Source organism: Zosterops lateralis, assembly GCF_965231275.1.
Source record: "Zosterops lateralis genome assembly, chromosome: 5".
Classification (NCBI taxonomy): Eukaryota; Metazoa; Chordata; class Aves; order Passeriformes; family Zosteropidae; genus Zosterops; species Zosterops lateralis.
In genome coordinates, this window is record NC_139766.1 from 57,093,171 (window position 1) to 57,109,888 (window position 16,718).

At 39.1% G+C, this 16,718-nt stretch overlaps 1 protein-coding gene across 2 annotated transcripts in view; it reads right to left on the reverse strand.

Annotated features, from left to right (window-relative positions):
- Nucleotides 1-2,877: 2,877 nt before the first annotated feature.
- Nucleotides 2,878-16,718, reverse strand: part of MGAT4D (MGAT4 family member D) — a gene marked incomplete at its 5' end in the record, with an annotated part of 35,445 nt that continues 21,604 nt past the window's right edge. For both annotated transcript variants that reach the window (XM_083861755.1, XM_083861754.1), the window contains 8 exons: nt 2,878-3,800; nt 4,320-4,432; nt 5,469-5,547; nt 5,657-5,735; nt 6,954-7,147; nt 8,537-8,644; nt 12,599-12,729; nt 13,284-13,395. In XM_083861755.1, the coding sequence (XP_083717881.1) occupies nt 3,774-3,800; nt 4,320-4,432; nt 5,469-5,547; nt 5,657-5,735; nt 6,954-7,147; nt 8,537-8,644; nt 12,599-12,729; nt 13,284-13,395 (843 nt within the window). In that variant the 3' untranslated portion in view covers nt 2,878-3,773. The remainder of the gene's footprint in view (nt 3,801-4,319; nt 4,433-5,468; nt 5,548-5,656; nt 5,736-6,953; nt 7,148-8,536; nt 8,645-12,598; nt 12,730-13,283; nt 13,396-16,718) is intronic.

Below are 16,718 nucleotides of genomic sequence, written 5' to 3' on the forward strand. Positions count from 1 at the left end.
CCAATCACGGCTCAGCGCGCGCGGCCCGGCCCGGCCCGCGCGCACGGCACGGACGAGCGGAGCCGCCACGGAGCGCGCTTGTGGGCGCGGGAGATTGGCAGCGAGCCGCGCCAATCGAAGCTGCCCGACCTGAGGTGAGAGCCAATGAGGGGCTGGAGCCGCGGCCGCCGGCCCGCCCAGCACGGCGCTCCTCAGCCAATGGCCGGCCCCGCCCCTCGGCGGTGGGCGCCGATGACGGGGGCTCTGGCGGCAGGGCCGCGGGACCAGCAGCGCCCATGGCCTGTCCCACACGGCTGCAGCCAGACAGCGGCCGGGAAAAAGAATTTTCCAGCCTGTAACCTCGAATTAACGAAAGCCGTAGTTACACCTGGACGCTCTCCCTGACTCTTGAATATACACAGCGAAATAAAAACATTTTAAATAAAATATTAAAGCCAATTTCCTGTCTGCTTTTTGTACTGAAGACAAATGTTGGCACGCCCTTTTCAAAAGTCCCTAAAAAGATTTAAGACGAGAATGGAGATACATCATTCAGAAAATTAATACCTATGCTCCAGTGAAAATCAAAATTGTTTGAATTCCTAAAATTGAACTGATCAAAGTCGTATGTTTCTTAACTAATTTTTAATTAGTTTTTTTTTTAATTAATTGTAAGCAGTGCCTGCTTTTAGCCAGCACTAGTTTTCTTCACAGACTTATTGTTACTGTGATCATTAAATCAGTGAAACCTTAATTTTGCTAAAAATAACCTGACTAGCTTCAGTAAACAGAGCCAAAGGGAACTAAAGATTGGACATCTGGGATCTTCATTTTGTGGCTCTTGAAGGATATTGAAGTAACCAGAAGACACAGAGGGGATTAACACCAGAAAATCTGGACACCTCCCATCTGAGAAAAAGATGAGAAAAAGATGATGTGGACCAAATTAGCATGAAGAGCACAAAATCAATAACCATTAGAGGACAGAATACTAATTCATCAAGAGAATTATGTAACTTGGAACCAATGAGCCTTAAAATCCTTTCTTTGCTAAAAATGCAGGCATAAGTGAAAAAGTTTTGGAAGTGTGCCAGCACAGAGGCTGAAACTGCCAGCTGCACACACCTCTTGGCCAAGAATAAAGTAATGCCTTACTCCCTAACAGTAAAAAGACAAGTGTTGAGAGAGTCTTATTTTCCCCAATGTTTTCAGAGAATTTTGGTAACAGAACTAAGCTTGAAAATTGTGGTTTCTTACCACACAGACATTTAACATGATTAAGTACAGGCACAATAAGCCTGAGGTAGACCTTATTTTTGAGACTTACATTTTAAACCACATGAAATTACTGAAGCAAAATTTCTCACTCAGTCAGCCTGGTGATGTGATTTATGCTCTGAAACTCATTTCAGAGGTTTTAGGTTTTTTTCACTTATGGTTTAGCACCTTGGGTAATCACAATGCCTAGACTTCAAAACCAGTCACTTGTAAAGTTAGAGGAAGTTCCTTATTCCCTGGACCTGAACTGAAGCCTTCCTATGGAACGGCTTCTATATTCAGTCTTTGATCTGGGCTCAGAGGTGTGGTTTGTAAAGGTTCAGTGCATAGGTTTATTACTTGGAAAACCACAGGTAAGATCTTGCTTGCAGGGTGGAAAAGAAGCTGCAGGTGTTCTGTAACCACTCCTTGTGAACAAAGCCAGGTAATCCACTCACCAGTGGTAGCTGCTGCCAATAACACACACAAGTGTTATTGCTGAAGTATTCTTCCACTGCACTCCCTTGTTGTAAACTTCCTGGGGCTGGAATACTCACTTTTTTGCTATTGCTTCTCCAGTGAAAAATCCAGAATTCCTCTTAGGAGGTTCCTTTGGTTTTACAGTGGCTCTGGAGACTGTGCAAGAAACCTCTTCTCTTGCAAAAGCACAGGGAAGAATTAATGGTTCTTGTGAAGCATTCATTATTTACATCATCAACTAAAACCTTGTTTACATCAGAGCAATGGGAAGGGAATTCTGTGATTGCAACAGTTATATAAAATATGTAAAAACGAAACAAGGAACGAAGCACCAAGCTGGCAGCACAGAATAAAAAAATTCATTTAAAATACTTTTTTAAAACCCAGTCATCGTTTCCTAATATAATTTCAAGTATTCTAATGACCTTTTTGAAAGTATACTTCAACAACTAGAGAGAAATCTCATTTCACTGTGAAAATAGGATGTTTTGGTATCAAAATCTATTATTTTAGTATAATCTATGTTTTCTCTGATTTAAATAATTGCTCTGGAATTTCCTGCATAGTGACACTGTAACAAGTGAGCATAAGGCACTCTGAATGCAGACACTGCTCCCAAGAATGAATCTGCTGCAGTGAAAGCAATGGCAACATAGGGTTTTATGTTTTCACTGTAAGTGCTGAGGGACAAAGGTGTCCCCCAGTATACCTCTAAGAATGCTGGATTAGTGCACTAATTCTTAACTGGCATTAAAACTCCAAATTTAATGAAGGCTGCAACATTTTGTCCAACACACCTATGTACCTATATCTACATGCACATATAGATAGCACCAGAGTATATAAACAATCTCGTACATAAAAGTCTAAATGAAATAAACAATAAACCTCTAAGCAATATTAAGAAATATTACTAGAGGTTGTCTTTGAAAAAAACCCACTCTTCTGCATTGTTTTAATGTAAAAAGTTAATCCCATCTCATTCTAAATGTAAAACACAGTGGCATTAGGAATACAACTGTACATTAATGCAACCCATTGAATACAAATCCACTTATTGCAGTTTATTTGCTGCTGTCAGGATGCAATGCCTGTGCAGGGGAATGAGGATGCAGCCATGCTTCATGTGCTAAGGATGTGATACTGGAATTCTGCCCATTAACAGGCAGATGTCCAAGGTGGATTGTCATTTCCCAAAAACTTTTCAAATGAACCTATTGTGGCTTAGCTTTTATTTTCAAATTTAGGTTGAATTTGAACTTGTGACAAGGATTGAAATAACAGTACACACTGATTATCTAATTCTCAGATCCAAAAATTTATTTAAATAGATTTTCTTTCTACAAAAATATAGTCACCCATCATACCCTTATTTCCTTTAATTAATTCAATGCACAATTCACTGAGAAGTTTTACAATCATAAAAAAAAAAACAAACCTGCTTAAGTTTCAAGTTATTCAAATGGTAACTTGTAGGCACTTCTCATTTAAAAAAAAATTCACATAACTTATGCTACATTAAGGCTGAAACACATTTATATTAAGTTTGAGATCAATTTTCATAACATTATATTGTTCCTGTGAACTACTTTAAATACTTGCAATGAACATTGACAACTTTTCCTTCAGTTCTAATTTCCCTACAAAATTGACCAGTATTTTCAATGGAGTTGAACACCATGTCCTCAATATTTTTCAAAAATATCTGTATTTTTATTTCTGGTGAAACTTTTTATACCTTTATGCTTTAGTCCCTGAGGCAGGCTATAATGCCTTATCAATTGTTTATAATAATATCTATTTAATGTTGTCAAACTAAGGCAAGATTTTTATATATGACATATTACTCAAGAACATTTTATAGAAATTACTAACATTCTTTTCATATACCTTGTCATGTAAAGACGTAAGATTTATCTCAACTCTTTCCTAATACAGAGTGTTAATAATTAAACAGGTATGGAATTGATCTTTTGACCCAGTCCTTTTGTTGTATTTGCAGTCAGCCTTGTTTTCAAGCAATACATAACAAGTGACACATCAAAAGTGTATTTTTTTCAGTTTTCAGATGTCTTGATAAGGACCTGGAAAAAAACAAAATCTATTACTTTCTAAAACCTGCAGGAGCTTCTCCTATGACATTAGTTTTTCCCTTCTTCCAGCTATGGCTAGTGTTTAAGGCTGTAGTAATTCTCTTCAGTGACTTCTGCTGTGTATTTCCTATTTATAGACTTATTGACATTTAAACACTCGGGAAAAACTCGGAAGAATTAAAAAATCAGAGGTTCATCTGAAAATGCTGACAGAATGTAATATCCAAGATGGTGACTGAAAAAAGCTTTGTTTGTCAAACCCCAAGTCCTAGCAACTACAGTTACAGCACTGCAAAACTGGGGAATCATCCCATCTGAGCATTTCCAGCATTTCCAATGAAGCATGTTTAACTTCTCTCCTGAAAATAATTAATATAATTCTTCACTTGTGTTTTTCCACACTAAATTCTATTCAAAATTAAACAAGATGAACGGTTGGAAATACTATATGATTGGAATAACCAAAATTCATTTAATAATGAATAAAAATGCTTTAATTGACATGCTTACCTCACTCAGTATTACCCAGACTGGAGAATCAGAAGTGACTGACAAACGAATAGCCTGGATTTTTCCTATGGACTGATTGACGCTGCCTTCTGCAATGCCATTTTCAAAAGCCCCTAAAAAAAAAAAAAAAAAAAAAAAAAAAAAAAAAAAAAAAAAAAAAAAAAAAAACAACCACAAACAAGACCCATATGAACATTTATTAGAATTAAATAATTGAAAAAGCTCTAAATTACAAATTATAAATAAAATACAGGAATACGTTAGAGAAAAAATATTTTGGAAAAGACTCATGGGTTGAAATATGGACAAGGAGAGATCAATCAGTCACAAATTAATCTCAAGGACAAGACAGACTTGACTTGGGAAAAAAAATCATATCTGAGTAGGGTAATGAGAAGTAAAACCAAATCTTAAGAACACCTTCCCCCTACCCTCCCTTCTTGTTCTAAACTTTACTCTTGATTTTCTCTACCTTCTTACCCCCAGGTGTGCAGGGGGACAGGGAATGGGGGGTGATGGTCAGTTCATCATCACATGCTGACTCTGTTGCTCCTGCCTCCTCAGGGGAATCAGAATGGCATCCTGCCCCTCCTTCTTCACTGACCTTGGTGTCTGCAGAGTTTTTTCTCTCATGTATTCTCCCTCTTCTCTCCAGCTGCAATTGCTGTTAGACAGAGCTTTCCTGCCCCCTTTTTAAATGTGTTATCCCACAATACACTACCCCATCCCTAATGGATTCAGCCTTGGCCAGTTGTAGGTCTGTCCTGGAGCTGGCTGCCCCTGGCTCCACTGGACATAAGGGAAACTTCTGGCAGCTTTTCACTGAAGTTTCACCCCTGTAGTTTCCCTCCACCCCCCTACCCCAGCTACCAAAACCTTGCCATGTGAACCCTTTACAGGGACTGTAATTAGGTTTTCTTCTAATTAGATGTCTTTGCTTTTACCACAGATAGTATTTAAAACAAAATAGGAGAGTCATTGGTCAAACACCATACACTACAACATGCAGTAATGCAAAGGGTTTCTTTTCCTTACTAGCTCACCTTAGAATGTTGAATTTATCATAGAGTTAATGAAATTCTTAAGAGCAGAAACATTTCATATGTAGGAACAAAATTTCTGGTTTTGCAGTGACAATAAACAATTTACCTATTTTTAAATATCCATCTTTGGTTGCTGGGTAGTTAAATTTACTTCCCTCATCAGCCAATTCTTTCCTTAGTGTTTTCTGTAAAAAAAATAAAACAATAACATTTCAAGAAGTATTTTCTAGGGTATGACATTTTATGCTGAATATAATTCTGAAAATCAAATATGGTTCTAAATGAGAGACTTACATCAGCTGGCAATACTTCCACAGTAGTATTAAACAGCTTATCATCAGGGTGCTCCATGTTCCCACTTCTGAACAAGTACCTGGTGATAAAGGTGTATTATTTCCAGGTATTTTATACTTTAGAAGACTTCTAGGGAAGTAATTCTTTCCAGTTTGGAAGGAAAGTTTCAGATAGCTTTTCTTTATATAATTTTGGGCTATGGAGAACAGAAATAGGCCTTGGAACTACAAACCAAACCATAATATAGTAGCTTTGTTTTAAAAATAACAAATATATAAACCAACTTTCTCTGGGACCACAAATGCAAGTGTTCCCACTTTCTAGAGCTCAAGTTCCAAATAAATTAACTTCCCATGTTTAAATGGCTATGCCCTCTGATCTGCTCCTATAATTGGAAGACTGAAATGGGCTTCTGGAAGGTTAGTGGCAGCAAAAATTTCTATTTCTACTAGGCCATATACTACATGCCAGGAGAATTCCCCTCCTTTACCAGTACTGGTCAACTCAGGTGCTTCTAAACAATTTCCTTTATAGCCAATAAGCAAGAGCACTGACCAAACAAGAATCCAAGCAAAAACATCTAAGAATAAAAATCTCTGTTTGAAGTTTCTAAAATTACATTCTAAAATTAGCAGTTCTTAGGGGTTTAGATCCAGAAAAGCTAAGATAGTTTAAAGCACCAAACTCTATCCTCTGATATCAAATATTCAAGGCTTAAAACTACCAAATACTATAGGATTAACCATACATTTTCACAGACTAGCAGTGTAATGGGGCTGGAACCAGCAACTGGACAATACCATATGTAAGTTACCTTCATCCAATGCAGCCTCTCAGTAACAGGAATATGCAAAACTATAGCTTACCCAAGGTTTCAGAAAGCATGAACCAGTTAATCACTACATTACACTCGTGTTTATTGTTTATTCACTAGGTGGAGATACAGACTCAACATCACACAAACAGCCTTTCTGTTGGCAGCTACACAAAGTTTTCAGTGACACCATTGATGAAGTTCATCAGTTAAATACAAATTCCTTTGAGAATTATCATAAGAGAGTGTAAAATATTTAGCTGAAGAAAGAAAAAAAATTACAAAGCTTTCTAACTACTAATGAAGAAATGTATTTCAGGAAGGGAGTTCAAGAAGAAGAGTAGAGAAATAGCAAATCATGGAAATTTTTTTTCAGTAACAAGGTTTATGTAAACAGTTGAACACCAATAACTTCCAACAGACTCAGGTATTTCCAAACTGGATATATGTAGGTTTCTACGTTCCATATAACGTAATACTTACTTTTCAACTTCTAGTGGATTTAAAAATGTGAACCTGATGTAGTCACCTGCCACTGGAGCTGAAGCCCAAAGAAAGTTTTGTCCTTTGTAAACTTTTTCCAGGGTATATTGCTGGTATATTCTTAGGCTTGTATACACTTTTGCAGGTGGATTATTATGTGCTTTATATAGTAGATTTTTTCCAAAATCTTTATCCTGTTGATATAAGGAAATGTAATTTCACCCATACAATGGGAAAAAAAGTGCATCGGTATCTGTAATTACTACAGGAAGCGATTCCAGAAAATAATCGCCTCCATGTCAAAAAATATACAATCTATTTTTAATTAATATAGAATATTAATTTCAGAGTAATCACTGGGACTCAGTGTTACAATTTGAAGACAGAGGCATACTGATTGTTTCTTAGCTGCCAAGACTTAAAAACAAAAACCTTCATAGAAGGCTATTTCATAGTTGCCTAGTGTTTCAACAGCCATCTTGTTAGAGGATAGAAATGAGCTGAGGCACAGACTTCTTGCTTATCACAGCATGAAAAGGGTCCTGGTTTATTCCTCTCTATAGCTCAGCCATCCTGACTCCAACCATTCCCTGACTCTGCCTGCAGCAGCTCCTGCTGTAGGTTTCCCTTGCAGCCTCTGACTGCTGGTTATTTCCTGCTGAACTCTGACTGCAGGGATCAGTGTGCAGACTCTGACTGCAGCTTTTACCTGGCTGGACTGTGACTGCAGGTTCCAACAACAGGCCCTGACTGCAGACCCAGACTGACCTCACAGCAGGGATTCTCTCTCCCCAGGATCTTTCTTCGTGATTCTCTCCTTCATGCTCCTTAAGGATCCTCCTCCATGACAATCCTCCCCCTACCAGCTCACCCCCTCTTTTATCTCACTCATCCTTACTGGACACAGCTGTGACCCATCAGGAGCAAGGCTGTACTGGGTAATTAACACAGCTGTTACTTATCAGGGGTGAGGTCACCTGTATTCTCCTACAGTCTAGGATGCCTTCTGCCAGAACATGTGATTGCTGGGCTCTGCTAAGGGCTACCTGAATCTCTAGTCTGAGCCAACTGATAAGTCTTGTCACTAGTCTAGATGGCACTATCAGGAGATTCCTGAAGTCTGGTTCATCATTGCTCATGTCCTTATCAGATATGTGGTTTACCCTCCAAACTCTTCCTAAAAATCTGTGGCCATCATGTTAGGCACACCTTGTCCTACCAATATACCTTCTTAATTTTCCCTCATATTGGGAATGTGAACTGCTCAGCCAAAACAAACAATCGTGGCTCTGTTTGCATGGAGGAGAGCATCTGAAACCTTGCATTGTGAAGTGGGTTCCTACATGCCATGAAAAGCTGCTGTTCAATGAGAGATTCAACGGTGTTTGTGCAGGAGCAGTGCTCCACCTGCAGCTTAGATGCCAGATCAAAATTCTCTACCAAATCTGCAAAATACATAATTTGATTTGGAAATGCCATCTAATGCCAAAGATGTGGTCCTTGAAACTCATTTGAGAACTAAGTCAGAACACAAGCATATGTAAATGTAATGTAAAAATATGGCATTAGTTTCTTATTCTTACTTTCAAATTCTGTATCTTCCCAGCCAATGATGAATGAATTCCCATATGCTGAAAGAGAGATGGTTTAGCACGGATACGTAACTTTGACTTTTCCATTTCACAGTGTGTCTGGAAAGAAAGTAAAAGGAGTGAAGGATTATTTAACCAAAGAGAGACAAACTATGTTCCATAAGGCAATTTCATTATGTAGTTAATTGTATGAGTCCAGATTTTTTAAATGAGTACCATATTTAAATGAGTAATTCCTTAAATTGACAGTCACCTTATGTCAAACACACTCTTTCTATACTAAAACTCCCAATTCCATTCATGCTCTTATCTAGATTTGAAGGCTCAACCACCAGTAACACAGGATTTCTGGACAGTACGTGATGAATCACATCTCAGGGTGACAAAAATGGACTCAAATCTGAAACTGATTGATTTCTTAGCTGTTTCTAACAAATTTTATTTCAATTCTTAGCCTTGCCATATCACTCTAATTAAACTATTTTGACCAAAACTGATCTTCTTAAGAGAGATCCTGATTACATTTCAATCTTCATAATTTTGCCTCTTTCTGTTGTGCATGGGAGGCTTTTAATGTATTATAAGTTTTGGATCTTTTATCCCACCATTAGATAAAGACCTTAAATACTGTGTTTCAACCACAATTTTCTGGTTTACTACACCTGGGACATGACATATATCAAGGAATTAAATAACCGTAATTGGTATTAATTTTGGAATTTCTTGATCTTTGAATGATAGCAAACTACTTCTTTAAATGTCATTTTTTTTTTCTGTGTATATATAGAGCATCATGGTTTGATACAATGACACAAACATGCCACAGTAATTAATACAACAATGAATTGCATAATGGCAAGGAACAAAGCAAAGAGCGAAACTGAGACTCCCTGGGTTGTACTCATGGTGCTGCCACAGAATTATTATATGAGTTTGGAAGATCATTTAACTTTTCTGTATCCCAGGCCTCATACCTTAAAATTTGAAAGGATAATGTGCTTACTTCTTCCATCAATGACTTTCAGTTTTATAAAAGAAAAATGTTACATTAACTATATTAATGCCTTCTAAAGCCAGGAGTGATTGAATCTTCACTCAGCTGGCTTAAAACCATCATGAGGATTTATAGTTTCCATAGGAGTACTAATTAAAATTTCAAAACACCCTGAGGAAACCTATTGAAAAAAAACTAAGTATTTTTATTTTTGTCCACAGCAGGTGTTCAGCAAAACAATGTAAAACCACAACACATTGTGTGCAAATTGATTTGCTGGCAGCTGTTTCTCTGAAAGGTACACTATAACTCAGTAAAGAAGAAATAATTTTAAGAAAATAAACTTGTGATCTTTCTACTGCCAGAGTTTGCAATTCATCCCCTGCAATAATACAGACTCTAGAATGTCTTGTTTTGTGCTATGGCGGCACTATCAAAAGAGCTGCTTCTGGCAGCAGGTGAGGATAATCAGTGGCATGAGGCAGGTGTGGTCATTTCTGCAGGAGCTGAGATAAGGCTGCTTGTTGAGTCAGGGCTTCCATGCTTGCAGCCTGTAGTTCCCACTGCATGTGATAGATACAGGCCACTGCATATGATCACAAAACCACAGAATGGTTGTGTTCAAAGCAACCTATGAAGATCATCTTGGTCTGACTCCCCTGCAGTGGACAGGCTTCCACTAAACCAGGTTGCTCAGAGCCCCATCCAGCCTCATCAGGAACACTGGATGTGGCATCTACACCTATCCAGGCAACCTGTGCCAGTGACTCACCACCCTAACCATAAAAAATGTTTTCCTTATATCCAATCTAAACATCTTTCAGTTTAGGACTTTGCCCCTTGTCTTGTCACAACACATAAAAAGACTTTCTCCCTCTTTCCTACAAGCTCCCTTTAGGTACTGGAAGGTGCTAAATGGTCTCCCCTGAAGCCTTCTCTTCTTCACTCTGAAGAGCTCTGACTCTTTCAGCTTGTCTCCAGCCCTCTGACCATTTCTGTGGCCTCTCCACCTGCTCTAACAGGTCCATGGCTTTTTTTTGTACTGGGGACCCCAGCAGTGAATGATGGTTCACAGGAGGCATGAAAAAGTTTCTGAACCATGCAGAGATCTGATGGCTCTGATCATCACAAACTGTCTTTTCCAACTTGGCGAGCAGACGTAGATGCACCTTGATATGTTAATAGTTCAGGCTGAAAACTTGGACAAGGTTGAGAAGTGGGCTCATGGGAATATCATGAAGTTTACAAGACCAACTGCAAGGGTTTGCTCCTGGGCTGGAGCAACCTCCAGTGTCAATCCAGGCTGAGGATTGAGGGCAGCCCTGCCCAGAAGGACTTGGGGGTGCTGGTGGGTGAGAGGCTGGACATGACCCAGCAATGTGCACTCCCAGCCCAGAGAGCCAAATGTGTCCTGGGCTGCATCCAGAGCCCCAGGGGCAGCAGGGGAGGGAGGGGATTCTGCTCCTCTGCTCTGCCCTGGTGAGAGCCCCCCTGCAGTGCTGCACCCAGCTCTGGGGTCCCAGCACAGGAAAGACATGGACTTGTCTTGTTGAATCCAGAGGAGGCCACCAAGGTGATCAGAGGGCTGGAGCACCTCTCCTATGAGGAAAGGCTGAGAAAATTGAGATTGTTCAGCCTGGAAAAAAGGCTTTGGGAATTGCAGCCTTTCAGTACCTGAAGGGATCCTGCAAGGAACATAGAGCAAGGCTTTTTACAAGAGCCTGCAGTGACAAAGACAGGAAGGAATGGATTCAAGCTAAAAGAAAATAGGTTTGGATTAGCTATGAGGAGGAAGTTCTTTCTTGTGAGGATGGTGAGGCACAGAAACAGGTTGTCCAGGGAAGCTGTGGATGCCCCACACCTGGAGATGTTCAAGGCCAGGCCAGATGGGGCTCTGAGCAATGTGGTCTAGTGGAAGGTGTCCCTGCCCATGGTAGGGGGTTGGGACAAGATGATCTTTAAGGTCTTTTCTAACCCAAACAATTCTATGATTCTACATAAATACATGCCAAACATCCATCACCACAGGATGGGACACAGAAACCACAAACAAGTGCCCTGCTGACTCTCCTGTGTAGCACAGTATGTCATCACTTTGTGACACTCTTAGTTGGTTGGAAATGAGAAAGTGTGAGGAGTTGTCAGCTTGCCTTCTCTGGTGCCTATAGGAAAGTTCACAGCTTTAACTTGTCAAACAGAGAAGGCACCACAGCTGGGATCCCCAGCCTTCTCCCAGTCTCCATTTTCTGCATTCTTATGAATAGTCCCAGCAGGTCTTGCCACTGGTCCTTCTCACCTAAGGGCCTTGTGAGACTGATTTGTCTCTGTAGGTTTTCGCTACCCACAGCAATTAAAATTGCAAATGCAGAAGTGAAGCTCAGTAGAAACCTGTGGACACCACTCTGCTTTGGCTTGGTCAGAGCAGACTTCCATGAGCTGCCTTCCTGTGTGCCTTTTGGGAACACAGCTTCATTTTAGGTAGAAATTAGGTCTCAGAAGATGGGGCACCCATAAATAAAGTATTTCATCTATTGGATGGAGATTGGCACGTGTTTGATCTTGAATGGGTGATGTCAACATAATATCATCAGGTTTTTAATCTGTTTTCACAGGCAGGAAAGAACTTAGGCTCACTCTAACTCCTATGAGCTGGCCTAACCCACAGAGCAGGATTTAAAAGCTTGCTCCTATCTGTATGAAGTGGGTCTGGAGACTCTGCAAAACCAGGGACCTTCTGCTATTCCCAGAAGTCACTTATGCTATAGAGTAGAACTTGAAGCTTGCTTGTTCCACTCCCCTTAATCTCCTGCTCTGCACAACTCCTGTCTGTTTCTTCTTGCTCCTTTATCAACACAGAAGTAACATTTGCAAATCCTGGAGCAGGAACTGGCTGCACCAGTTAAAAGTCTTGAACCATAAAACCCAAGAAGGAGCAGAAACTCTGGTCAGTCCAAAGTAAGACCAGTTTGAGATATTTATATTCCACTTTTTGAAAATAAACTTTGTCACTGAGAGTGCTTGAATGTTATTTATGTTCATAAACTCACAGTAATACTTACTGCATCCTTTTCCGGATTGCACACTTTAACCCAGAGCAGGTGGTCTATAAGCCAGTCTATGGGCTTATCCTTATAGAACATGAGAAAAAATTCCACTATGAGTGGCAAGTCTTCTGATTTGAACAATTTTCCTGAAAGCAAGACGAGAAATTATATTTTTATTGCTATGCGAGAATCACCAGCTTTATGTTTAAATGTAATTTATTTAAATAGTTTAAGTATCACACCAGCCTTGCACGCATTAATGTAATTATGATATTTAATGAAAAATTTCAAATAGAATCTGGCTTTGAAGAGTTGCTGATCATCCAGCCCTATGGTATGCATATTCTTCACAAAGGAAAGGAGAAAGCTTTTTTTATTTTTTTTTTCCGTTTAAATATATTGTTCAAATTCTATTCTTGAAAAGACAGCTACACTTTACAGGGGCACACAGTTCCCTGAGGTGGAACAATTTCTTCCTTACAGGAATTCAATTATAGATTCTATGCTGAAGAGATTCTGTATTAAAAACACAATTTACAGAGAATAAAAAGTAAACTACTTTCAGTGGGAGGTTTCCCAAAGAACCAGTGAAGTTTTGATATGCAAGTCTTTCCATGCTTTGAGATGTAATTATGTATGAGACCTTTTTGATCTACACAGCCCCAGATCCAACTGATCCTACTGAGGTCTTAATACTTACCAATAAATCCAAGTTGTGAGAACTCGAGAACCATCCAGTCTGGGGACTGTTGAGCAGCAAAGCTTTTTACACTTTCAATATAATCAGGTTTGGCTATAATATCATCTTCCAGCTGGCGGGGAAAAATGCAACAGAAAAAGAGAAGGCAAACAGTGATTTTCTTCCTTGCAGAGGGGGTCTGACATTGCCATATGCAAGTGAAAACTGTGTTGTGTTTAACTGCTGTACCGCATGTACTGAAGCTGTTTCAAATAGTGGATTGTTATTTAGCTTCTACATGTAACTCTGGTTTAGTATCAGTCATTAAGTAATTATCTACAGGAGTGACCATAACACCATGGGTACTTTTCCTTTTTCTGATGAAGGAGGACTCCCTGCCTTAAAGAGGTCTCACTTAGAAGAAAACATTAAGCAAAAAGATGAGGTTAAGGAAGACAACAATAAACAGTTTGTTCTTAGGTTGTATAAACAGTGATAAGCAGCAGCAAACTGTCTGAAAGGAAAGGTGTCTAAAAGCTCTGGTAGCCTGGGCAGACTTTGTCATTCATACAAGGTGACTGAGAAGGGCTGTGGATGATTACTGAGATGCCAGTAGAAAGCAAGTTGTCCCAGGGAATACTGGTAATGAAGGGATGTGCTCAGTGAATCACACTGAAGGACAGGAATGCATGGAGCTTTCAAGGTGTTGTAAAGGCCAGCACAGAGTACAGCAGCAGAGCCAGGTAAAGGGACTTGGAAGAGGAGACTGATCTCCATCAAGGAAATGGGAAAGGCATTGGCTTCATTTTTGCCTGGCTTTCAGACAAGATCTGGGCATCTGAAAAGCCAGAAGCTGTTCCTGCTGCTAAAGCTGAGCATTATGAATCCAGACAAGGAGGTTGGAGGCAATGACACAAAGGAATAAATGTATAAATGTATTCCAGAAATAATTAAGGAGCAAGTAATTCATGGTTTGAATTCAGTATGGGTGTGAAAACACAGGAAGAGGAGACCAAGACTTCAGGAAAATATTGCTGGGGTGCAGTGTAATCATACAGTAATTTATTCTAACTGCTGTACTTCACTGGCCCTACTGCATGTCTGGTTGTGCTGGAACCAGCTTCAGAAAGCTATGTAGCTAGAAAATTAATCATTTGAGAAACAAACAAACAAACCATGCTTTCCTGCTGGTTTTGTGTCCTCTACTGATGCAGCACAGAGTCATCATCAAGAGCTTGAGAGATCAGAGCCACAGGTTTTAGCTGAATTTGGGCATCACTGGAAGTTTAGGGCTGGCTGACAAGAAGTGTGTTAGCAACAGTGAGGCCAGCAGTACATAGAATGAGGTTAGAAAGATGAGATTAAGAGATCTGTTTTGACCCTGTCAGCTTTGGCTGATGGCAAGATAAAAAATAGATGGACAGAGACAAACAGATCAAGATGAATGCATCTTAACAGATCCTGAGGTCTGGGGATTGAGCTGAGTTGACAGTCATGCAGAAGAGAACAGGGGAAAAAAAACCCCAAAGATCAATTTACAAGAAATTTGGCATAAAATTAAATGAGCTTAGAGGATTTGCCAGGAGCAAAATGTAAAGGGAGAAGAACAAAGAATCAAAGAATGTTTTAGAGAATTCTTGAAGAGAAATTGAGGGGCACTAAAAAAGGATGAAAAGCAGACTGGAGTATCTCAAAAACCTAGGGAGGCCACCCTATCAAGACACACCGTAGAAAATATGCAAAACCAGTGAAGATTAAAAGCACAGAGACTCTGATGCTAAGTGACTGTGAATGTGGTTATGAACAGAAAGTAATTTTGATGTCTGAGATGGCCTTTCCTGAAGCTGATAGTGATTATTAGACAATGTAGTTTGATCCCATGTAGTACAAACCATTAAAATGATTTATTTAACCCTGTAATTTGTGTTCAACTAAAGCACATCTTTGAGAACATCTCCCATTGCTTAGAGATTCCAGTATCAGGTTTTTTTTACTATGTTATACAACATGTTATTATCCTGAATGTTTACTACATTGCACCCAAATTCTAATCTGAATTATTTTCTGCCTTCAGCTTACAGCCACTTGTTTTCTCATATGCTGTTATCTACCAAAGAAAGTTGTGGAGTGGTTGCACATAGCTGGGTCAGGAAGTTTAAGATATGAACTGCCTAGTCCACTTGCCCCATTGCCATGGGAAGGCCAGCAAAACACATAATCACTAACTTCCCTTCACTCATCCGTGCTTTTGAATGAAAAAATACATATCCACTACAGCAAGACTATGAAAATTTCCTACATGATAGGTAACAAATGGATTTCCATTCATTTTTCTTATGCAGGTTGTCTGAGAGAAGTAAAAATAAAGCAGTAACAAAAAAGTGGAAGAATACAATGAAAGTTTAGGCATCAGGCAGGAAGGTTCTTCCTTTCTGAATTTTATTAGAGTATTTTTACATTTTGTCTCACTGACAATAAATATGTGGAAACCGGAACTCCTTTTAGGAGCTCTACCAAATAGCAGGCCTAACCTAGAGTCTAGTGAGTGGAAGAAAAAAAAATCTATATAAAGAGCCCTAATAAACTCACTGAGGTACTGCTCAGGTTTTAATCCCAGTAGAGAAGTGCTGCTGGCAATATATATTACATGTGTATATATATTTTTTTATATATATATATATATACATACAAAGTTTTCCCAGCTTCCATATGAGGTGATAAAAAAATCATAGCAGTAGTTCAGGTAACTACTACAAGTTGAGTTAGAACTTGATAACAGATTTTAACTGAAGAAACTAAGATTTATTTAATGGTTTATTTTCCCTTCATCTCAGTGCTAACAGAAAACACTTAAAAACTGCTGTATCTGTGTTTCTTTCAGATTTGAAATGTTTGATTCCTCAGTGAATTAAGTCTACATGTACAGAAATAACAAATGCATATCCTCACTATCAGGCTGGGATTGGATTGCCTGCTTTTACGGCTATATTATAATCCCATTATTTTAAGTGCTTCAATGGCCTCTGGTGAATGCCAGGAGGTTTAGTGAAAGTGGAAACAAGGACCTCAAAGTTCTCTCAGGAAAAAAAAAAAAAAAAAAAAAAAGATGCTTTAAGTAGAAAAGTTGATCAGTGAGTAATCAGTGGGTAAGGTTCATCCCCAGTGTAAGCCTGTTAGCTTTAGTGGACTTCACAAAACTACTTACTTAAATCCTGGTTCAGCAGTATCCTGGACCAACTGTTTATTCAGCAAAGATCTTGTTTGACTCATGACATCAATTGTTCTGTAGACATCAAGACTAATTATGTGTGCTTATCTTCTTTCAAGGTTCGCGAGTTAGTATCAGCCACTCAATCAATACTATTCCTGACTAAACTAAATTAAAAATTTAACCTAGCTCAAGTTTTCTTTAAGATTACTGAAGTAAATCTTGTACCAGGCTAAGGAAAAGTAGTT